This window comes from Dendrobates tinctorius, unplaced genomic scaffold, assembly GCF_039654945.1.
Source record: "Dendrobates tinctorius isolate UK_male_01 unplaced genomic scaffold, ASM3965494v1 ptg000103l, whole genome shotgun sequence".
In the NCBI taxonomy this organism is placed as follows: domain Eukaryota; kingdom Metazoa; phylum Chordata; class Amphibia; order Anura; family Dendrobatidae; genus Dendrobates; species Dendrobates tinctorius.
The window spans coordinates 1996102-2021462 of record NW_027361771.1 but is presented as its reverse complement, the minus strand read 5'-3'; the positions used below and the strand labels follow the sequence as shown (position 1 = coordinate 2021462).

Sequence of the window (25361 nt, the reverse complement as noted above, 5' to 3'; positions counted from 1 at the left end):
TAGAGCAGACAATACTGGAAGAATCCCCGGGGTTTGCCTTAGACCTCAAACGTTAATAAAAACTCAGGTCGAAGATGCCCTTAAGGGCGCAAGGACCTCAAAAAAGAAACGCCGGTCCAGGCATAGATCCCCAGAGTCGAGCACCAGTGAGTCGGAAAATGAACTATCCGACTCAAGTGATTCATCATCCTCCCAATCCTCTTCATCATCATCTGAAGGGGGACGCAGCTGCTTTCCCATTGAGGAGACGGACGCCCTGGTAAAGGCGGTGAGGACAACTATGGGGCTGGTAGACGAACGCCCCAAGAAAACGGCCCAAGATATAATGTTCGGAGGGCTAGAGCAAAAGAAACGGAGAGCTTTCCCGATTAATGAGAAAATCCACTCCCTCATCAAGCGAGTGGAAAAAACAGACAAAAAAGTCCTCCTAACACCAAAGAGGAAATACCCCTTTGACGACCCGGCCTGCTCCTTTTGGAGCAAAGCTCCTAAGTTAGATGTAGCGGTCGGAAAGGCCTCTAAAAAGTTTGCCCTGCCCTTCGAAGACATGGGCACCCTGAAGGACCCAATGGACAAGAAGGCTGAAACCTTTTTAAAAAACGCTTGGGAAGCCGCAGGAGGGGGGCTAAAGCCAGCCATAGCAGCTACATGTACAGCACGGGCCCTGATGGTATGGCTGGACTACTTAGATTCTCAAATAAAGGAGAAGGTCCCGACAGAAACGATAGAGGTCAGTTTCCGTAATGAAGGGAGCAGCAGCATTTCTGGCGGATGCGTCGGTAGACTCAACCAGACTGGCAGCCAGGACAGCGGCCTTTTCAAATGCCGCAAGACTGGCCTTATGGCTGAAATGCTGGCCAGGAGATTTGCAGACAAAGGTCAAACTGTGCGCAATCCCGTGCGAGGGGGAATTCTTGTTTGGCCCAACACTGGACGACATCTTAGACAAGGCCGGGGACAAGAAAAAATACTTTCCCGGGTTCCCCAGCCAGTCACACAAACGTCCCTTTCGGAACAGGAGGTTTATGCGGCGGAAACCCCCAAAAGGGAACAAAGAAGGTTGGGAGGACAGAAGGAACAAGAACAAGGGATTTATGTTTAACAAAAATCCCGACAGCAAGAAACCACAATGAAGATATTCCCCGGGTCGGGGAAAGATTATCACACTTTCTCCAGGCCTGGGAGAAGATATCCGCAAGTTCTTGGATACTGGACATAATAAAAGAAGGCCTGAGGCTAAAATTCATCTCCCTTCCAAACAACTCTTTCGTAATAACCCCTCAAAGGTCGTCAGAAGAGCAACTGGCTCTTCAACAAGAAATAGCGAAACTAAGGGAGAAAAATGTATTACAAGAAGTCCCCTACCAAGACAGGGGCAAAGGTTTCTACTCCCCTCTTTTCCTTCGCAAGAAGCCAGACGGTTCGTACAGGGTGATCATAAATCTGAAAAGGCTGAACAAATTTCTAGAAATTCAGCACTTCAAAATGGAGACGATAAAATCTTGTATAAAAATGCTTCCCCCAGCTTGCTTCATGGCCGTATTAGACTTGAGGGACGCATATTATCACGTGCCTATTCACAGAGCCCACAGGAAATACCTCAGAGTGGCAGTGACGATTCAGGGGGAGTTAAAACATTATCAGTTCAGAGCCCTCCCCTTCGGGCTAGCCATTGCTCCAAGGGTTTTTACAAAGGTAATGTCGGAAGTAATGGCCCACGTAAGAGAGCAAAACATTCTGATAGTCCCATACCTGGACGATCTCTTAATAATAGGGATTACCTCTCAACACTGCAAACAACAATTGGACATAGTAATGAGGTCCCTAATAAGCCTAGGGTGGATGCTGAACTTGCCCAAATCCAAACTCATACCAGGTCAGGTGCAGGAGTATTTGGGGATAACCCTAAATTCAATCGAACAGAAATGTTACCTGCCGCAGACAAAGGTTCAAAAAATGACACAAATGACGTCCCAAATGATAACATCCACAAACACTACCCTAAGAAAGGCAATGTCACTGTTAGGATCCAAGACAGCCTGCATGCCAGCAGTTCAGTGGGCTCAGAGCCATACTCGGGACTTACAATGGGAAATACTAGACGCAAACACTTCCTTACACAGGAAAATTAGACACGCAGTTAAACATCTCACCAGAGACAAAACATTCCTTGAAGTGATGGACAAATCCAGCCAACCTAGTCAAAGGGGTTCCTTGGGCATTGATGGCAACAAAGATCCTAACCACAGACGCAAGCCCCTGGGGGTGGGGTGCACATCTAGGCAACAAAGTGGCACAGGGGGCCTGGTACCAGGGAAGAAAGTCCGCTTCCTCAAATATGAGGGAGCTGCTGGCAGTAAAACTAGCTCTCATTCATTTTCTGGACTCCCTTCGTTCCCATCACATAAGGGTCTTCTCAGACAACCAGGTAGTGTTGGCATACCTAAACCACTAGGGGGGCACCAGATCTCGACCACTAATGGCGGTAACAAAATCAATCTTCCACCTGGCAGAGCACAATCTACTAACCCTGACAGCCCTTCACATAAAAGGTGCAGAAAATCAAACAGCGGACTTTTTAAGCAGGACATGTCTAAAACAGGGGGAGTGGGAACTAAGCCCATTAATCTTCAATCAGATCGTGAAACTCTGGGGCCGGCCACAAATAGACTTATTTGCGAACAGTCAGAACCGGAAGCTGTAAACCTTCTGCTCGATCGATCCCCAGGGGGGCCCAGTAGCGCTAGACGCTTTCACGATACCCTGGGATCATCATCTGGCCTACGCCTTCCCCCCAGTATCTCTCATTCCCTTAGTACTGAGGAAAATACGGGAAGACAAGGCAACGGTAGTGGTAATAGCGCCCTTCTGGCCACGGAGAATATGGTTCTCCTGGCTGAGAAGAATGTCCGTAACGGATCCCTGGGTGCTACCAGAAACTCCAGACCTGCTATCCCAGGGACCAGTGCATCACCCCCACATAAAAAACCTACACATGACAGCTTGGCTTTTGAGAGGGAGCTCCTAAGTAACAAGGGCTTCTCGTCAAACTTAGTATCCACACTACTAAAAAGTAGAAAGCCAGTAACCACTAAAGCATATGGCAAAGTGTGGAAGAAGTTCATGTCAGTGTCAGGCTCTTACCCAACGGGCGAAATCCCTGTAGTCAAGATTTTGGAATTCCTACAGGAGGGGTTGGAAAAGGGGTTAGCTACCAGCAACTTAAAAGTACAAGTGGCAGCCTTGGGGGCTTTGTATAACCATGACCTAGCCAAAAATAGATGGGTTAGGAGATTCATTAGAGCCTCAAGTAGGTCTAGGCCGATCCCTCTACACACCACCCCACCCTGGGATCTAAATCTGGTGCTAAACGCACTAACCAAATCTCCCTTCGAACCCCTAGAGAAGGCTCCCTTAAAAATATTGTCACTTAAGACTTCCCTCCTAGTAGCCTTAACTTCGGCCCGCCGCATTAGTGACATGCAAGTTCTGTCTGCCCACGCACCCTTCATGCAAATTCTGGAGGATAGGGTAATTCTTAAAACCGACCCAGCATATCTCCCCAAGGTGTCTTCACAATTTCATAGGACCCAGGAAATCTCCCTACCCTCTTTCTGCCCCAATCCCAAAAACAAAACAGAAGAGGCGTTGCACACTATAGACGTAAAAAGATGCCCGGTCCAATATTTAAAAACCACGAGGGAGTTTAGGAAGGATAGGGCTCTATTTGTCTGTTTTCAGGGTCCTCGGAAGGGTCAAAAAGCATCGAAGGCCACACTGGCGAGGTGGATAAGAGAAGCCATCACCCTATCCTACTCCTCTTGCGGGGCGGCCATACCAGAGGACATAAGGGCCCACTCAACCAGGGCAGTGGCATCATCCTGGGCAGAGAAAGCCGGCGCTTCAATAGATCAGATATGTAGAGCTGCCACTTGGTCTTCCCTCTCTACATTTTTCAAACATTACCGTCTAGACTTGACCTCCTCTTCAGATCTCACCTTTGGGAAAAGGGTGCTGGAGGCGGTGGTCCCTCCCTAGATGTACTATCTTTGTAATTCTCTCCGTGGTGCCGTCATGGGGGAAAGAGAAAATCGTAGTAACTTACCGATAACGTATTTCTCTGATCCCATGACGGCACCCGTACATCCCCTCCCTTTCACACACACACAGGTGTGCACATTAGAGTGAGTTAGTTAGCTTTAGTACTTAGCCACACGGTGCCTCTCTTAAGTTAAGTTGAGTAAATTTGGTTAATTTTGGATTTTTTATAACCATTTGAGTTGCAGCTGAGAGTACTGTGTAATGCTCTGTAAACCAACTGATGTGGGAGAGAGGTACCGCCTTTTTCATCTGTAGGTTTCCTGTCCCTGAGGGCGGATCCCTCTCTCTCCGTGGTGCCGTCATGGGATCAGAGAAATACCGTTATCGGTAAGTAACTACGATTTTATCGCACGCACTGAGGATTCACCGGAAATGGGCGGTCATGTTAACCGCAGGTCTGCATACTTCGGTCACATTCTGACTAGACATTTATGGAGATGTTTAGTCAGCATGTGACTGCATGTATGCAAATCACATACTTGCCATCATATGCCTGCCGGGCCCCGAAGAATCCTGACCGTGTGCATGGTGAGTATTCTCAAGACTGCAGTGACAAAGGAGTAACCCCTTTAATAGAGTTGTCTCATTAGGAATAACCTCTGAGAATATGCCCTGTCGGGTCCACTCCCCCCTCTAGGCTCTTTTGACGCTTCCAATTTTCTTGCATGTGTTCAGTCTGGTACCATGCAGATGAGCGTATAAATGAGATGTGTGCCATCCGATTTTTTTTTTTTTTTTGAATCCGATCTTTTTTATTAAACATTCAGGAATCAATACAGAAAGAATATGACATCTTATATAGCTAGTAAAAATTACATTGAGAGCAGATATTATTTAAAGGGTAAAACTCTTCCTGTGTAAGAATAAATAAAAAGAAGAAATCTCAAAACACAGATATTTGCATAAAATTGAGCCTATAAACAACATGGCTCCACAAATAAACAAAAATCAAAATTATACATCAGTGCCTCATTTCAGCGGGAAAACCATCCCCGCCAGCCGCGCCACTCCGCATCATATTTCGCCCCCCCCCGCATATCAGGTCCAATCCACCCCAGCCCCCTCCCACCGCGCCACTCAAAATCTACTTCGCCACAAAGGGCACTAGACTTTATTTTCACCCCCCAAGCATCCCCTCATCGCAAGCACAACAGCAACTGGTCCAACATCGCATCCCGTACCAGTGCGCCCGAGGGGAGACCCGGTGACTCCATCCATGGCTGCCAAATTTTGTAAAACTTTCTTAATGCATTTCTTTTTAAATAAGCCCCCCTTTCCAATCTGATGACATTATTTAGTTTAATTTTAAGCTCTGACAATGTTGGTGGCATAGGATCCAACCAATGATATGCAAGTATCTTTCTTGCCTGATACAGGATGCGTGCTATTCCCAGGGCCACTGCAGAGTCCGGGTCAACCCCCTCCTCCCACAAATTCAACAAACATAGACGAGGTGACGGTCGTATTGTGATATGGTATACTTGGGCTATGAGTCCCAGGGTCTGCCTCCAGAAATCCCCAATGTGCCCGCACTCCCACATAACATGCATCAAGTGGGCATCATCCTGCCCACACCTAACACATTGTGTATTGGGCCTAAGTCCCATTTTAAATAATAAGCTGGGTGTTTTATATACCCTGTGAATGAGATATATTTGCGAAAGCCGCTGGCACTCAGAAACCGCCATTTTAGGGACCTGTTCTAGAATATCGGACCACTGGTCCTCCGTCAGGGGGCCAACGTCCCGTTCCCACTTATTCTTAGCAGCAGTCAGTGGATATGTCTCCAGATGGGCAGGCAATAATCTTTTATATAATTCAGAGATAAGTCCCCTAGAAGACTCAGATGTAAGTAGCATATGTAGTGTTTGATTATGTGTCACTATCACCGGATTTGTCCTTCTCTGTTTTTCCAATGCATGTCTTAGCTGTAAGTACTGATAAAAGAAGACGTGCGGGAGGTGAAATTCTGTTCTCAATTGTTCAAAACTCTTAAGAGTATTATTTTGCAAAATTTGTGACACCAGATAAATCCCTTTATCTTCCCATCTTCCGAACCCCACCAGCTTTTTGATCTCTTGCAAATCCGGATTTCGCCACAATGGCCACAATTCCGTAGGCCCATTTATCTTCAAAAGAGACTTACCCCTATCCCACACCCTGAAAATCATAGCCAACGTGGGGTATCGTGCCCCATTTATCTGCCGTCTTCCCACCTCCAACCGGCACCCTGGATATTTCCATACCGATCCTTCCCTCACAATATCACCACCATTGTCACACGCCCTGTCTCTACCCCAACCCTTAAGATGTTGCATCTGGGAGGCCATAAAGTATATGAATGGGTTTGGCACCGCCAATCCTCCCTCCTCCTTCCCTCGCTGCAGTATCTCCAAGCGAATCCTAGCCTGTTTTTTCTTCCAAATTAATTCCCGGAATAATGTATTTATTTTTGCAAAAAAGTCCCTACAGATCCACACCGGAGAATTATGTATCAAATATAATAATTGTGGCATCATTACCATTTTGATTAAGTTAGATCTACCAATATTCGACAACGGCAGGCTTCACCAAGTATGTACTTTTGCTCTAAATCGCTGCAACAGGGGCTCCAGATTCAGAGCCCGAAAATCCCTCGGGGCAGGACTAACAATTATACCCAGATACTTAAACTTCCGAACTACAGGGACCGGTATCTGCAAATCTGAGAAATCCGCCGGGAGAGGGTCTATAGGCATTAAAGCTGATTTGGACCAATTAATCCGAAGACCAGACCTCAGCCCAAATTCTCGAATGACCTCCATTGCCGGCAAAATCGAGGAATGTACCTTATCTAAATATAGAAGTAAATCATCCGCGTACAATGATATCTTCAACTCCACAGTTCCACACCTGAATCCCATTATTTCTCTGGACTTCCGAACTGCAACTGCCAATGGCTCCACCGCAGTAGCAAATAGCAAGGGCGAGAGCGTGCACCCCTGTCTAGTACGTCTCCCAAGAGGAAAAGACTCAGAGACCCTGCCATTAGCCCCAACCTTCGCCACCGGCGAGCCATACAACAGCCTCACCCAATTTATAAATCTGTGTCCAAAGCCCATTTTCCGAAGTACCGCCCACAAAAAACCCCACTCCAGACTATCGAACGCCTTAGCGGCGTCTAAGGACAAAATTGCTCTTCCCCCCAACTCCCCAGAACTATGTTGAATCCCCAATTATAGTTTCCTAAGGTTCATAGATGTGGCTCTGCCTGGGATAAATCCCGTCTGATCCTTCTGTATAACAGATGAGATAACTCGGGACATCCTATTGGCGAGTACCTTGGCCAATAATTTAACATCTGTTGATAATAGGGAAATCGGGCGATATGAATCCGGAACCTCTGGATCCTTTCCGGGCTTTAATATTAAAACTATCAAAGCTTCCCTCATAGATGGCGGGAGGACCCTCTGCCTTTCAGCCTCTTCAAATACCTTAAGTAGCTTAGGTAGCAGTAAGGTAGCAGTAAGGGTGCATAGGTTTTGTAAAACTCGCCAGGCAGGCCATCCATTCCTGGAGCCTTTTCATTTTGCATCTGACCAAGCGCCTCCTCCAACTCCTCCAACAGGATGTCCCGATCCAATGAATCCCTATCGCTATCAGCCAATGCAGGGAGAGAGAGAGCATCCAGGTACTGCTCAATCTCAGTCTCCGTGAGACTGCAATCTGATGTGTATAGTCGCATATAATACCTCCTTATCTCACTCACTATGTCCGCACTGTCTGTCACAGGACCACCCGAGTCCGTTTTTAGCCTATTGATATATGAAGATCCGTCCTGTGCTCTAATGACCGTGGCCAATAAATGTCCTACTCCCTCCCCCTCTATAAAATATTTTTGTTTGAGGAAATAACGTTTATTTGCTGCCGCCGACATGAGGTCTTCCCTGAGCGACCCCTGTGCCTTCTCCAAAGCTGTCGGGTTGAGTATCACCGCAGCCTCCGCAACAGACACCTCCTGGATCAGACTCTGGGTGTAGCGTCTATTTTGGCTTTTCCGTGTGCATATTTCTCTAATATATAAGCCCCTGACATAGGCTTTCATGGAATCCCAGACTATGTGTGATGATGCAGAGTACTCATTAAGTTGAAAATATTCTAGAATGGCATCATGCAAAGATCCCCCTATAAGCTGGATCCAGAAGGGATTAAGCTTCCAGATAGGTCTAGATAGGGTGAGGGGGTGTCCCCATGAAAGTGTGACATGTAGCGGCGAGTGATCAGATACACTTCTAGGCAGGTAGGCCACCCCTCGTACATATGGGGTCATGAGTGTATTCCCAATGGCCAGGTCTATCCGTGACATAGCGTGGTGGGAGCTAGAGTAGCAGGAAAACTGTCTGGCTGTGGGGTTTCGGACACGCCAAAGATCTACCATACCCAGCTCCACTAACGTTCTAGCAAATGAGGTTGAGGCTGCATCTTCTGATATGTTTCCCGAATGCAACTTAGCCATCCGATTTTTGATTGGACAGCATACTGGCCCATGTTTTTTTTTTGTTTTTTTTTCCCCCTCAGTCCGAGTGGAATCACAGCATGCACTACTTTGTGTCTCGGATAATAATCTTTATTTTTATATAGCGCTAACATTCCGCAGCGCTTTACAGTTTGCACACATTATCACTGTCCCCGATGGGGCTCACAGTCTAAATTCCCTATCAGTATGTCTTTGGAATGTGGGAGGAAACCCACACAAACACGGGAGAACATACAAACTCCTTGCAGATGTTGTCCTTGGTGGGATTCCAACCCAGGACCCCAGCGCTGCAAGGCTAACCACTGAGCCGCTGTGCTCACACATTCAAATCCATAGGTGCGAGAAAAAATCTGAACCCAGACAGACCATCCGCGTGTCATCTAATTTTTATGGATAATTTCTTTATAAACCGAGGAAACCGTACATGATCTTTGACATGTTTTTAGCGTAGTTATATGAAAATTTAATGTCACAAGAACATAAATGAGCACATGGATGGCACGTGGTTGAAAATTAGAAAATAAATAGTTTGAATTTTCTGAATGAAACTCAAGTGATTTTTCATACACTTGTCTGCTGGCGCCCTTAAAGGGAACCTGTCATCATGATTGAGTATGTTTAATACTGATTTACTAAATACCTGTAGGGAAGAAATCCACATCCTGGTTCTTGTTTAATTTGCATCAGGGCGGGACTGTGTAATGTTTTCGGCTCTGCCATGTCCACTCTGTGTTTTGTATGATCCTCTTTTTCAAAAGTTTGCGCTAGCTCTGCCCTTCAAGCAGGCAGCGCTTGTGCACATTCATCTCCCAGTGGTCTTCATCAAAATGGTTCTGCTGTTGGCGCATACTAAATCGCAATGACCAGTTCCCTTTAAACCAAGTAACCTGAGACTAGATTAGACAGCCTGAAGATGCTCAATATTTATCACTGTGGACCTTGCTGGATTCCAAATCTGATGCATCTTTAGGCACTGGGCCAAAATTATTAGGGTGTTCCTGTTGATCTCTGCTTCTTTTTTCTAAGCCTCTCCCCTGATTGAATAAGGATCAGAGTGTAAAATACCATAAATATTGTGCTTGGTATGTATACCAGATTGTGTTTATTTTTTCTCTCTTCCCCACCCCCCTCCTTCACCCTTGCCAAATCATCATGGCTGTTTCCAATTGGAATGATCTCCCTTGGTATGGTTTTTTTTCTTCCAGATATCTAGAGGGCCGAGTGTTTGTGGTAGAGGTACTGCCGGACAGCCAAACTGAGGTAGATGAGGTTGTCCTAGCAGGAGATATAATTGATGAAATAAACGGTGTATCACTGAGAAATGCATATAATGGACAGGTGAGCAGAGTGTTACAACGTCACAATCAAAGCTTGTCTTCTGTAAGAGACAGTTTTATCTGTCATTCTTTCTTTTCAAAGTTTAGTTTCAATATTTAAAATGCAATAGGGCTGTGTGCACATGCGCTCTTTTTCAGGTGATTTCCATGCAAATTCCATCTGAAAGTAATGCAAAATCGCCCATTACAATGAACATGGTGCACAGCAATGTCAAAACGACACTACTGTGCTCATGTTCTGTCTTATTTCACTCCTGAAACCATTAACAGTCGTGACCTGTCATTTAAAGGGGTTATTTAAGAATTAGTGTGTGTTTTTTTTTTTTTTTTTTTTTTTTTTTTATTTGCTTAATTAAATCCTGTAGAAACCATTAAGCAAGCATGTACTAGCATACTGTTTCATTATTTATTTATTTTTTAACATCCATAACAACTCAACAATTTAATAACCCTATTCAGGCAGGTACAGTACTAAGCAAGTTGAAGGGGGAGCCACTAATATTTGGAATCATCCGTTGGCGTTGGAAAGATGGGGAGGTCTTCCGCCCCCTCAAACCATATCTTAAAGGGGTCAAAGAGAGGGTTCCTGACTTCCAACTACAACAAAACCCCAGAAACCTAGAGAGGAGACAGGACCGTCCCCAACAGGATGGAAGGTGAGGTCACGAAGTGTTTAGGATATTGGGAAATTGTTCATTCTGTCAAGTAATGTTCATATTGCACTTGTTCCTTAGACTCCTGTATTCTGCGCAGTATCTGGGACAAACCGATGTTGGAATGGTAAATGGAAAATTCTATTTATTTAGTCTTTTTACAGTTCATGCAAAGTAGGAATGATGTGTCCCCGCCCTGCTCCAGTTGATTGACAGGTCCCTCATATGTGCTTAGGGAGAGACCTGTCAGTACCCTAGAGAAGGGTGGGGGTTTCATAAAACAAACTGCTTTCTCTGAAACTCCATTTCTGATTCTCCCTGTGGTTTGAGTAGCATGAATCTGCTGATTGGTTCTCTTTTAACCCCTTTCTGACATCAAGCGTAATAGTATGCCAAGGTTGAGCTCCCTTCCCTTTGATGCGGGCTCCGGCGTTGAGCCCACATCTTTCCCGGTACATATCAGCTGTTTTGAACAGCTGACATCTGCTCGGAAAAGCCATGGGTGGAATCCTGATCCACTCGTGGCTATTAACCCGTTAAATGCTGCTGTCAGACTCTGACAGCGGCATTTAATATGCGATGCCGGAAATCCGCCCATCGGTGACCCCTGTCACGTGATCGTGGGTCACCGATGGGTCGGAATGACAACCAGAGGTCTCCTGCAGACCTCTATGGTTGTCAGTGTCGGATTGCTATGAGCGCCGCCCTGAACATTGCCTGTATGTAGCAGAGCCGATCGGGTTATTGAAGCGTGCCAAAAGTGAAGAAAAAAAAAAAAAAATTAGAAGTTCAAATTACCCCCTTTAGCCCCATTCAGAATAAAACAATAAAAAAAATCAAACATACACATCTGGTATTGTCTGGTTTAGAGTCGCCCAATCTATCAATAAAAAAAGGAGTAACCCGATCGCTAAACGGCATAGTGAGAAAAAGTCAAACGCCAGAATTGTGTTTTTTGGTCTCGGTACGACATTGCATTAAAATGCAATAACGGGCGATCAAGAGATCATATCTGCACCAACATGGTATCATTAAAAACGTCAGCCCGCCACGCAAAAAATTATCCCTCACCCAACCAGAGATCACCAAAAATAGAGACGCTACGGGTCTCGGAAAATGGTGCAAATTTTTTTTTTTTTTTTAGCAAAGTCTGGAATTTTTTTTTCACCACTTAGATAAAAATAGAACCTAGACATGATTGGTGTCTATGAACTCGTAATCACCTGGACAATCCTAATGGCAGGTCAGTTTTAGCATTTAATGAACCTAGTAAAAAAGCAAAACTAAAAACAACTGGGAGATTGCACTTTTTTTTGCAATTTCACCGCACTTTGAATTTTTTTCCCATCTTCCAGTACGAGATATGTTAAAACCAATGGCGTTGTTAAAAAGTACAACTCTTCCGCAAAAAAACAAGCCCTCACATGGCCATATTGACTGAAAAATAAAAAAGTTATGGCTCTGGGAAGAAGGGGAGCGAAAAATGCAAAACCAAAAATGGCTCTGGTCGTTAATGGGATAAAGCACCTGATCCTGCATCTTTGAAAGCGACATAATCTGCCTTTGCCAAGACAACTGGAGACCCTAAAGGATATGTGCACACGACTCGTACAGGCGAGCCCGCCAGGTTTTTGAAGCAGAAGACACTTCAGGAAACTCTAGCGGGTTTTTTTCGGTCATTTCGGAGCGTTTTTGTCAGCATGCCGTCTGCATTTTTTGAGGTTTTTCTGATGTGTTTTCACTGTCCCTTTTTTTACTCCATCAAGTAATGAACAAAACGCTAGCATTCTTTTTTTTTTTTTTTTTTTTTTTTTTTGCAAAGAAATCAGTGGCAAGACTCTGTAGAAGACCCAGCCTATTTTGACCTTAATGACCTGGCCATTTTTTGCAATTCTGACCAGTGTCCCTTTATGAGGTAATAACTCTGGAACGCTTCAACGGATCCTAGCGATTCTGAGATTGTTTTTTTTCGTGACATATTGGGCTTCATGTTAGTGGTAAATTTAGGTCGATAATATTTGCGTTTATTTGTGAAAAAATCAGAAATTTGGCGAAAATTTTGAATTTTTATTCTGTTAAACCAGAGAGTTGTGTGACACAAAATAGTTAATAGATAACATTTCCCACATGTCTACTTTACATCAGCACAATTTTGGAAACATTTTTTGTTAGAAAGTTATAAGGGTTAAAAGTTGACCAATGATTTCTCATTTTTACAACAAAATTTACAAAACCATTTTTTTTAGGGACCACCTCACATTTGAAGTCAGTTTGAGGGGTCTATATGGCAGAAAATACCCAAAAGTGACACCATTCTAAAAACTGCACCCCTCAAGCTACTCAAAACTACATTCAAGATGATTAACCCTTCAGGTGCTTCACAGGAACTAAAGCAACGTGGAAGGAAAAAATGGACATTTTCATTTTTCCAACAAAAATTTTCTTTTAGCCTCAGTTTTTTCATTTTCACATGGGCAACAGGATAAAATGGATCCTAGAATTTGTTGGGCAATTTCTCCTGAGTACACCGATACCTCACATGTGGTCATAAACCACTGTCTGGGGGGGCGTGGCCTGCTAGCAAGTGTGGCAGCTTCATAGTTACAGAGCTCCTGCAGCCCAGGACTTTTAGCAGCGCATCCCGGCTCAACTCAGCACCCAGCTTCCTCCAACTACTCGCCTGCAGCTACTGCAAACACCCAGGCACATGATGACACGCGGCAGATCACAGAAGAGGGGATCCCCGCCGAGATTGCCCGACTTCTTTGCAAGGGGGAAGTCCACCAAAGCAACAGGTAAAATGGTGCCTGCATCCCCTTCAGGCTCCCTATGCTCCTTTGGGGGCCCTGGGAGAGGTGCAGGCAGAGAGGAGATTCATCAACAACACTCTGCTCCGCTCACTAGAAAGGATATGCAAGAGTTTCTTTCCTCTTTGAGGGCTTCATTAAAAGAGGACATGCATGATATGCTTAGAGAGCTGAAAGGAGAAATCTCAGCTCTGGGAGAGCGCACCTCTCATTTAGAGAATAAAATGGCTGAATATGCCACTTCTTTCAATGCACTAGTCGATGAAAATGAAGCCTTAAAGGAAGAATTGGCTCGTGTCAGTGATAAAACATACGACTTGGAGGATAGATCGCGCAGGAATAACGTTCGGGTGAGAGGGATCCCTGAGGAGGTCTTGGATAAGGATTTACCTGCTTTCCTGCATAACTTTTTAAAGGCTGTTCTCCCTGAAATGTCCATTAAAGACTTAATGGTTGATAGGGTCCATAGAACCCCCAAACCAAAACACGTGGATCATAGAATCATAGAATCGTAGAGTTGGAAGGGACCTCCTGGGCCATCTGGTCCAACCCCCTGCTCAAAGCAGGATTCGCTAAATCATCCCAGTCAGATGTCTGTCCAGCCTCTGTTTGAAGACTTCCATTGAAGGAGAACTCACCACTTCTCGTGGCAGCCTGTTCCACTCATTGATCACTCTAACTGTCAAAAAGTTTTTTCTAATATCTAATCTGTGTCTCCTCCCATTCAGTTTCATCCCATTGCTTCTAGTCTTTCCTTGTGCAAATGAGAATAAAGTTGATCCTTCTACAATGTGACAGCCCTTTAGATATTTGTAGACAGCAATTAAGTCTCCTCTCAGTCTTCTCTTTTGCAAACTAAACATTCCCAAATCCTGCAACCTTTCCTCATAAGACAGGGTTTGCAGACCGGTCACCATTCTGGTCGCTCTTTTCTGAACTTGCTCCAGTTTGTTGATGTCTTTTTTAAAATGTGGTGCCCAAAACTGGACACAATATTCCAGATGAGGTCTGACCAAAGAGGAGTAGAGGGAAATAATGACTTCACGTGATCTAGACTGTATGCTTCTGTTAATACATCCTAGAACTGCATTTGCCTTTTTTGCTGCTGCATCACACTGTTGACTCATATTCAGTCTGTGATCTATTAGTATACCCAAGTCTTTTTCACATGTGCTGTCACTTAGCCCTATTCCTCCCATTCTATATATGCTTTTTTCATTTTTATTGCCCAGATGTAGTACTTTGCATTTCTCCCTGTTAAAAACCATTCTGTTAGTTACTGCCCACTTCTCCAGTTTATTTAAATCTTTTTGAATCCTCTCTCTCTCTTCTCTAGTATTAGCTATCCCTCCTAGCTTTGTGTCATCAGCAAATTTAATCAGTTTACCCTCAATTCCTTCATCTAAATCGTTGATAAAGATGTTGAACAATACAGGGCCCAGGACAGAGCCCTGTGGTACCCCACTTGAGACATTCTTCCAACTGGATGTGCAGCCATTTACGACCACTCTTTGGGTCCGATCACTAAGCCAGCTATGAATCCACCTAACAGTTGCCTTGTCCATTCCATACTTAGTCATTTTTTCAATAAGGATTGTATGAGAGACTTTGTCAAATGCTTTGCTGAAGTCAAGATATACTATATCTACAGCATTTCCTTGATCCACCCAATCAGTGATACCGTCATAGAAGGAAATTAAGTTAGTCTGACATGACTTATTAGTTACAAACCCATGCTGACTCTGTTTGATCACTTCATTCTTATCCAGGTATTGACTTACATGTTGTTTAATAATTTGTTCAAAGATCTTTCCTGGTATAGAAGTCAGACTCACCGGCCTATAGTTGCCTGGGTCCACCTTCTTCCCCTTTTTGAAGATAGGAACAACATTTGCTCTTCTCCAGTCTTCTGGCACTTCTCCTGTTCTCCAAGAATTTTCAAAGATTATGGAGAGTGGTTCAGAAATTTCTTCTGCTATCTCCTTCAGTACTCTGGGGTGTAATTCATCTGGACCTGGAGACTTGAATTCATTTAGATTAGCTAAGTGTTTCCTCACTATCTTTCTGTTTATAGATATCCTGGATTCTTCTATTCCCTTAATAGGACAGTGAATAACAGTTGGTGTTACATTTCCTTTCTGAGAGAAAACAGATGCAAAATAGGAATTTAAAAGTTCAGCCTTCTCAACATCCTGTCTTACCATTTCATCATTTTCATCCTGTAAAAATCCTATAGCATCTTTGACTTTTCTTTTACTTTTGACATATCCCCAAAATCCTTTATTATTGCTTTTGACATCTCTTGCAAGCCTCAATTCATTTTCAGCTTTAGCTAATCTGATTTGTGCCCTGCAGATTCTGCAGACAGCATTATATTCTTCTTTAGATATGCCTCCCTCTTTCCATTTTATAAACATTTTTTTCTTCCTTTTTAGCATGTGCTTAAGTTCTGTGTTCACCCATCCTGGTTTCCTTAAATGCTTCCTATTCTTCCCTCTTTTCGGAATTGTTAACAACTGTGCTTTGAGAATTTCATTTTTCAAGATTTCCCATCCTTCCTGGACATTTTTGTCTTTAAGGATATCCAGCCATTGGATCCCTCCAATTATCTTTCTGAATCCCTTAAAATCTGCCTTTCTGAAATCTAACCTTGACGTCTGAGTCTTCACAGGTCTTCCGCCTCTAGTTATCCAAAATTCTAAAATAGCATGGTCGCTACCTCCTAGGGTTCCAGCCACTTTTACCTCCTCAACCATTTCCTCCCTGTTTATAAGGATTAGATCCAAGGTAGCAGTTCCCCTTGTTTTCTCCCCTACCTTTTGGAAGATAAAGTTGTCAGCAAGAGAGGATAAGAATTTCCTTGACCTGTTAGTTTTGCCTGAGAGAGATTCCCAACAAATGTCTGGATAGTTGAAATCTCCCATGACAACTATGTCATATTTTTTGGAGAACTTGGCCATTTGATGCATAAAGAGTTCATCTATATCTTCAGCTTGCACAGGCGGCCTGTAGTAAATGCCTACAATGGTGTCCTTTCCATTGTTCTGTCCTTGTATTCTTACCCAAACAGTTTCCACAGAACTCCCAGTCTCTGAAGCTTCAATCTCTGTGCAGATATACGCTTTTCTAACATACAATGCAACACCCCCTCCTCGTTTATCAAGTCTGTTTCTTGCAAATAAGTTGTATCCTTCTAGTCTTGTATTCCAACCATGTGTATCGTCCCACCAAGTTTCAGTGATTCCAATGACATCATATTTCTTTTCCTGTGTTAGTAGTTCCAATTCTCCTTGTTTGTTGCCCATGCTTTGTGCATTAGTATAGAAACATTTTAGTTTGTGATTGGTTTCTCTTTCTCCAATATTTTTATTAATTAGATTCTTTCGTCTTTGTTCTTCCTTTCCACTTCTATTAGCAGAGTTCTCAATAGAATTTGTCAGGTGTATGGCTTTTTCTGGTCTTTTGCTTCCCTTCCCATGTTGTTCTAGTTTAAAGCTCTCCTTACAAGTGTAGCAAGGCGACTTCCAAATACATGCTTTCCAGTCTTCGTAAGGTGCACCCCATCTCTAACAAGTAGTCCATCGTATAAGTAGTTCACTCCGTGATCCAGAAATCCAAATCGTTGCTGACGGCACCATCGACGTAGCCAGTTGTTCACCTGCAGAATCTTATTCCACCTCATTGTTCCATGGCCATCCACTGGGAGGATGGAAGAGAAGACCACCTGCGCTCCCAGTTCTTTCACTTTCTTGCCTAAGTCTTCAAAGTCTCTGCAGATGGTTTCCAGGTCGTTTCTTGCGGTGTCATTTGTCCCCATTTGTCCCCAGATCAAGATCTGCCTAGAGACACGCTGGCAAGAATACACGTTTTTACCACCAAGGATGTATTCATGCAAAGAATGAGGAAAAATCCAACTCTGCTCCAGGAGATGCAATCACTACAAGCTTTCCCGGACTTATCTGCAGTGACTCTGGCCAAGAGGCGTGAATACGCACATGTATGTGAAGCTCTGCGTGATTTGTGCACCAAATATAGATGGGGCTTTAACCCAGTGAAACTGTTTATTATGCATGATGGGAGAATAATTGCTTGTCATACCCCTAAACAAGCTGAAGACAGACTTAAGGATTGGAATATTCCTTTTGCACAGCGACAAGCGCCTAGGGGGAAAAAGTTAGACCCAGAATGGTCTCAAATATAAGGTGGAAGCCTGGAAAGGTCCGTCTGCTGGAGCTGTTGGAAGATTGCTCTGACTTTTATTCTGTTCCCACTGTTCCTAGCAACCTGTGACTGTGGGCAACTCTGCTGAGGATCTCTGTAGAGTTAGAAGAGCTCACCAACTCCATTGCAATAATTTTTCTGCATTCTTTGGATGGTACTTGAGAATGTGCATTTTTTTTTTTTTTTTTCTCTATTGTGCATTCTAATGTGATAGACACTTGCATCTCTGTTCAGTTCATAAGGATATATAACTTATGGTTTTATATTTATGCTGGGGACCTAATTAGCTGTTATGGTGGAGGGGCTTGGTGTGTTGGGGCCTGCTGCATCCATAGGAAGTTTGTTATTTAGACATGAGTATACAGTTTGTCCTTGAATGTTCGAGGCCTCAATTCACCTATGAAACGTTCCATGTTATGGAGGGAAGTTAAAAAATCACGTGCTGATGTCATATGTTTGCAAGAAGCGCAGTTATTGGAAGCTGATAATAGTAGACTCCACCATCCACAGTTCCCTCATAGGTTTTTCGCTAATAATGCAAGTAAAAAGGCAGGAGTCTGCATATTGATTAAAAACACTGTGGCATTTAGAAATATAGAGATGTATGCGGATCCTACGGGCAGATTTTTAATCCTAGTCTGCTCCCTCAATGGTGAACTACATACGCTGGTGGTAGTGTTTGCTCGCAAGGTGTTTCAGAAAATGACTGAATTGGCTAAAGGAGAAAAGATTATATGTGTAGACTTCAATGCCCCTATAGATAGATGGACTGCTCTAGTAAATTAACCCATTCTAGGAGGGACCTTAAAGTAGTAGTGAAGGAATATCGTCTCCGTGATTATTGGAGATATTCCTATGCTACGGAGCGTAACTATACATTCTACTCCTCCCGTCACCAGACATATAGTAGAATAGATTAATTCTTGGTTGGCAATTCGACTCTAAACAGATGCAGATCAGCAGATATTGGATTGATTACGTGGTCAGACCACTCCCCGATATTCCTGAGACTAAGGGCCCCGTTACATTTAGCGATGCACCAGCGATCCCGACAACGATACGACCCGGTCAGGATTGCTGGTGCATCGCTAAATGGTCGCTAGTGAGCTGCCACACAGGCAGATCTCACCAGCGATGCAGCGACGCAGCAGCAGTCGTTACTTACCTGTCAGACGCGGCGATGATGAAGTCCTCCGCCCGTGTCCACGCGTCGCTCGTCGGCGCCAGCAAGGAAGCCCAGCAGGAAGCCGCCGACGAGAAACGTCCCAGGACGTTCTTGTGCGATCAGCGATGGTGCCGGTCGGAGGCAAGTGTCACATGTAGCGATATCGCTAGCAATATCGCTGCTGCGTCACAAAATCGTTGACACTTTAGCGATATTGCAAGCGATATCGCTATGTGTGAAGCCCCCTTAACTCTACGTCATCAGTCTAATCCTTCTGCTAGGTAGCAGTTAAATACATCCTTATTGTTACAAAGCAAGGTGGTAGAGAAAGTACAGACTGAGCTCCAACATTACTTCCAGTCGAACGACAATGGAGAAGTCACAGACGAGTCCTTGTGGTCTGCTCCTAAAGCCGTAATTAGAGGCATCTTTCTGCAACAAGCTTCCTATCTGAAGCATAAAAGGGAATCCAGCAGGCTTCTTTGTTAGCCCGGCTTCAACAATTAGAGTCTTTAAACAAAACAGTGATCACGCCAGCTCTGTCTGATGAAATCTATAATATCCGATTCAAACTACAAGAAAACCTTTTGTCGCTATATGAATATAATCTTAAGAAACTTAAAAGTAATTATTATGCAACAGGAGATAGAGCTGGGGCGCTGTTAGCCGGTAGAGTTAAAAAAAGAGAGGGACGAGCTAGAATTGACCATTTGGTAGATCAACAATGGAAATGTATCAGAAACCCATTAGAAATAGTAAAAGTTTTTGCTAATTACTATAAACAGCTCTATAATCTAGTGACTGATCCCACCACTCCGCAGCCCTCCCAAGCTAATATTGATAGATGTCTATAAACTTACCCCAAATATCACAGGAACAACTGAACATACTAAATGCCCCATTTACAGAGGAGGAAATTCGGAACACCATCAAACTTACAAAATGTCATAAAGCCTCTGGCCCAGATGGGTTATCAAATGAGTACTATTGCCAATTTCATCAATATTTGACTCCCTACCTCCTTCGTATATTTAATTCATGGCAAAATTCAGAATCTGTATCTGTCACAAATCTAGAGGCCACTATTACTACTCTGCCTAAACCGGGGAAACCTCCAATATGTCCCAGTAATTTTAGGCCCATTGCACTCTTAAACTGCGATGTTAAAATTTTTTCTAAAATGCTTGCAATAAGACTACATCATGTGATCCCCTCCTTGGTTTCGTCTGATCAAGTAGGATTTGTAGCAGGTCGGGAAACGAAGGACGGAACACACAGGATGATAAATTTAATCCAGATAGCGGAATTGAGTGGGGTCCCCAGTGCATTCCTGTCCCTAGATGCTGAAAAAGCGTTTGACAGGGTGCACTGGGGGTATCTCAAAAGAGTTCTACGAAAATTTGGTCTGACGGGCCCCATTTACTCGGCGATATGTGCTATGTACTCGAATCCCTCTGCCAAAGTTTTATCATCGGGGTTCCTTTCAGAGTATTTTTGTATATCGAATGGTACATGTCAAGGCTGCCCATTGCCTCCTATTATTTTTGCCTTGTGCATGGAACCTTTGGCAGAAAAAATAAGGAGTGCCCAGGATATAGCAGGTATATTAGTTTGCTAATGTCTCATATTATAAACTAAATGCTGCTAAGTCTTTGGTCTTTCCTGTATTGGTTCCACCCACAATTCAGGAATGGTTGGAGCGGGAGTATCCCTTTTAAGTGGGTGAGTGATGACCTTCCATATTTAGGCATAGTCCTCACTAATTCTACACAATTGGTGGAAAGGAATTTCTCAAAATTGATACAAGAATCTAGAATGAGTCTGAACGAATTACATACAGCTACTCTGTCATGGATAGCAAGGATTAACATTTATAAGATGTTGGTACTTCCCAAGGTTTTATATTATTTTCGTTGCATCCCTGTCCAGATTCCTCTTAGGATAATTAAATCCCTTCAAAAAATAGCTAATGACTTCATTTGGGCATATAAAAAACCAAGAGTGGCTGGTAGGTTACTATATTATCCTTATAAATTTGGGGGATTGGTGCCCCTAACTTACATGCTTATCATAAAGCGGCGGTATTAACGGGTATTAGAGACTGGTGGTTATTGGATAGGACACATAAGTGGCTTCAGATTGAGTCATTCTATTCGAAATTGAACTCGACGCGGCTTATGTTGGAAATGGAGGCTATTAAATTTAGTAACTATACCCTACTTCTACCTACCGCATCAACAGCAATACGTTATTGGAGGAAATTTGCTTCAAGCCTTCTAAATATTCCTTTGACAAATATTTCCTTAAAAGCTTTGGAAATGCATATCCCCTTTATTAACTTATAACGCTGGTCCACTGCAGGAGTTGAATCCCTCCAGGACCTGATAGAATGGGAAGACAAGAGAGCCATCTATCAACTCTGTTCCAAATTCCCTAGTATTAGGCGTCTTTTTTTTTTTTTTTTTACCAATACCTACAGATCAGACATCTGCACCAAGCTATGCCAGACTCCCTCATCCTTAAACCCCCTGTGAATCACAAAGCTATGGGATTCCTCCTACGACCTGAATGAGGCCCCAAAGGTGTTTCAATCCTCTATAGTGTATTAAATCATCCAGAGGTGGATGCTAAATTATCATGTATGCTAAAATGGGAGGAGGAATTGGGAACAACATGGGATCAAGAGGAATGGAGGGATAGTTTAAGAGAAATACGTAGAGTGTCATCTTGTATTGGTCACCTAGAACAGTTAAAGAAGATGCATCTTGGGTGGTATAGGTGTCCAAGACAACTGGTACATTATGGGCCAAACCAGTCTTCGGGTTGCTGGAGAGGTTGCGGTGGTTTGGGATCGTTGAGCCACATGTGGTGGTCCTGTCCGGTGGCGATCGGTTTTTGGAATACTATAAATATGTTAAGGGAGGTGACTGGGATTCAGGTTAACTTGACACCATCAATGGGACTGTACGCAATTTTGTATTTTCACAAGGGTAACATGAGAAATTGGACCCCAAAAGTTGGTGTACAGTTCGTCCCGAGTACGCTGGTACCCCATATGTGGGGGGGAACCACTGTTTGGGCACACGTCGGGGCTCGGAAGGGAAGTAGTGACATTTTGAAATGCTGACTTCATGGAATGGTCTGCGGGCGTCATGTTACGTTTGCAGAGCCCGTGAAGTGCCTAAACTGTGGAAACCCCACACAAGTGATCCCATTTTGGAAACTAGCCCCCCCCCCCCCCCCAAGGAACTTATCTAGATGTGTGGTGAGCACCTTGAACCCCCAAGTGCTTCACAGAAGTTTATAACGCAGAGACGTGAAAATAAAAAAATCATTTTTTTTCCACAAAAATAATTTTTTAGCCCCCCAATTTTTTATTTTCCCAAGGGTAAAAGGATAAATTAGACCCCCAAAGTTGTTGTGTAATTTTTCCTGAGTACGCTGATACCCCATATGTTGGGGTAAACCACTGTTTGGGCACACGTTGGGGCTTGGAAGGGAGGGAGCACCGTTTGACTTTTTGAACGCAAAATTGACTGGAATCACTGGTGGCACCATGTCGTGTTTGGAGAGCACCTGATGTGCCTAAACAGTGGAAACCCCTCAATTCTAACTCCAACCCTAATCCCAATCCTAACTATAACCCTAACCCCAACACATCCCTAACCCTAATTCCAACCCTAACCCTAATGGAAAAATAAAAATATTTTCTTTATTTTATTATTTGTGCCTGCCTATGGGGGTGATAAAGGGGTGTTTTATTTACTTTTTATTTTATTTTGATCACTGTGAGAGTTTCACAGTGATCAAAAAGAATGAATGGAATCTGCAGCCGGCAGACTCGAGCAGGCGCACTGCGCATGCGCCAGCCATTTTCGAAGATGGCAGCGCCCATGATCCGGGACCGTGGGACACCGGGAGCGACAGCGGCACTCGGAAGGTACCGGGGGGTGGGAGGGGAGGTGATCGGAAGCTGGGGGGGAGCGGAGGGAAGGTTGGGGGAGCAGATGATGACAGCGGTGGCATATCGCCGCTGTCATTCAGTGGCGGGGGCTAGATCGCCCCCGTAAGCTGGTGGGAGGGGGTGTCAGATCGGTGTCTCCAGCCATGTCCGATGCTACTGCAGCATCGGCCATAGCTGGATTGTAATATTTCATCAAATTTCATTGATGAAATATTGCTATCGCTGATTGGCTGTTAAAGTGAAACAGCTAATCAGAGCGATCGTAGCCATGAGGGGTGAAGCCACTCCCCCTGTGGTGAAGAACAAAGCCTCCTGTGTGTGCGCGCGGGTCGGGTGACCTTTCAGTGACCCCAGTCACCCGACCCGCAGGAGGGCAATTAATTCATGACACCACATAGGCGTCGCTGGTCGGAATGGCACGACTTTTCATAACGCCTTTGTGGCGTCATTGGTTGGGAAGGGGTTAACTTGTATTTTAAAGCATAATGTCTTCCAAGTGGGGAAACCATAGAAGAATGGTGAAGTTCACTTTTTTAACTTCCTGAAGTTTTTTAGAATCCTGAAGCAGCTAAGTCAGTCAAAAGCGTGAAAATATGAACGGCAAGGTTTTTTAAAATACAAATGCATAGGTTCATCCTTCTTAAGTATTTCCAAATACGTTTTTCATGCGGTTTCCAAGGCGGAACCCTTTAAAAAGATGTATTGTGCACATACCCATAAAGAGTTTGGCACTCCCTGTAGTTCAGCTTACACCCACTTAATGGGTCTTGTGCATTGAATAGAGGCCGTGGCATTGCCATATTTTCATCCCTAGGTGCCCTTCTTGCTTTTAGCTACCTGTTATCTTTTGAGGATTTTGAAAATTTGGTAATGTATCAGATGTAATAAAACACTTCAAGGGATTGACATTTAGTAATCCCAGAATCTATTACAACTGCTCTACAGTTGGACCCTTACTTAAAGGGGTGGTCTGGTCAATGTTACTGCAGACTTGTGAACCCTCACATTTGCGCACTGGCGGATTCTCCGGTACCAAGAGTGGGCGGTTATATGACCACAAGTATGCTATATGCATAGTCCTGGCCACATTCCATCTACACTCTTTACGGCGTTTCACAATACACTTGCATTGAGTGAGGCCGCGACGATCGAGTCGGAATGTGGCTGGGCATAAATGGTGGGGATACCTGAGGTCACAAGACTGCCGTTCTTAGCGCAGATGCCAAGGAATCCTGGCAGCTCACAGTGCACTCAATGTGAGGATTCACAAGTCGGCAATCACAGGGTGACTGCAGAATTTTTGTTTAAGACCGAACAGACGCTTTTAGTACAACTATTCAGGCATGACGTATAAAGTCCTGATGCTCTTTCCTCAATAGTGATCCGGACGGTAGTGATGGCGACTGGCACCACCATGGCAGTAAGGTCAGACTGGTAGTCCAAGCTGCTCTCTGCACTTTGCTGTCTTCTGTACCTGCAGAAAAGCAAAGCTGGTGACGAGCATCGTCCTTCTAAATCCAGAAGAGGAGACGTGGGAAGTGGAGGCCCTGTCTCTTTATGTAGCCTGTGATCTTATGCCTCTAATAATGCACCCTCAGCTCTGTTTGTACAATTTTCCATGAAAATGTTTGTGAACCAATAAAATAGACTTTTTTTTTTTTTATGTAGTTTGGGGGCAAGGAAATTTTAGATACTGGCATCACCAGGGTGCAAAAGCAGAAATGTCTTCCAAGGGTAAGTGTCATGCTTTTGTTGTAAAATTGAAGGTCTATGGTTCAGTATCTCATTCTATGGTTCCTCCAAGAATAAATCATGTGCTGATTTCCATGAAGTTCTGATCAATACTAGTGATACTCTATTATAAAAGAAAAGTCAATAAGGGGAATTTAACACCTTAAAACTGCCATCTGATCAAGTCCTAAATGATGCAATTATGCCGCTTCTGGGCCGTTAAATTTGCTATAATGATAAATGATTTTTTTTTTTGTGTGTGCATAGCAAGAGATGCGACTAATTTGTGAGCTGTGTTCCTCATAATAAATTGGGCATGTTATTAAGAATGCCAAATTTAATAAATTTCCCTAAATATCCTCATAACTCTTATCGCTATGGACCATCTGTGTACCATTAGAATATATTGTTAGCTTGTCAAAATGCTGAAAAACAAAGTTCAACAAAAAAGTTGACCTGTCTCTATATAAGAAGTGCTTTTTAATAAAGAAAAATGGTAAATGACATGGACAGAATTAGTCACCCTCTCCTAATACTTGGTTGTATAACCATTGGCAACAATGACTGACTCTGACTGGTTCTGTAGCCACCTGTGAATAATTTTATGGCGACTTTTCATATCCAAGTACGGTAGGTTCACTAAACGCTTTGGCCCCAATACATCGACTGATGATTCATACAGGCAGCATGTATCAGATTGTTCAAGAAGCCTCACAGCCAGACTGGTCCGCAGCATCTTTTCCCACCTGCTTGAGTGACAGGACTTTTACGCCTAGTGTCATAGGCTGCTTTTAAAGTATGTGCTTTTTCTCTGAAACACTACAGCATTTCAGAATCAAACATAATTGCCTGAAATCATACGTGGA

General features: G+C 43.7%; 1 protein-coding gene across 6 annotated transcripts in view; it reads left to right on the top strand.

Moving 5' to 3' along the window:
* The window catches only part of LOC141099868 (uncharacterized), an 84012-nt gene that overhangs the window by 38722 nt on the left and 19929 nt on the right, over positions 1-25361 (top strand). For 5 of the 6 annotated variants that reach the window (XM_073587929.1, XM_073587926.1, XM_073587931.1 and 2 more), the window contains exons 9-12: positions 9823-9955; positions 10414-10610; positions 10689-10734; positions 24433-24498. In XM_073587929.1, the coding sequence (XP_073444030.1) occupies positions 9823-9955; positions 10414-10610; positions 10689-10734; positions 24433-24498 (442 nt within the window). The remainder of the gene's footprint in view (positions 1-9822; positions 9956-10413; positions 10611-10688; positions 10735-24432; positions 24499-25361) is intronic. The other variant, XM_073587928.1, reaches the window with a different exon arrangement.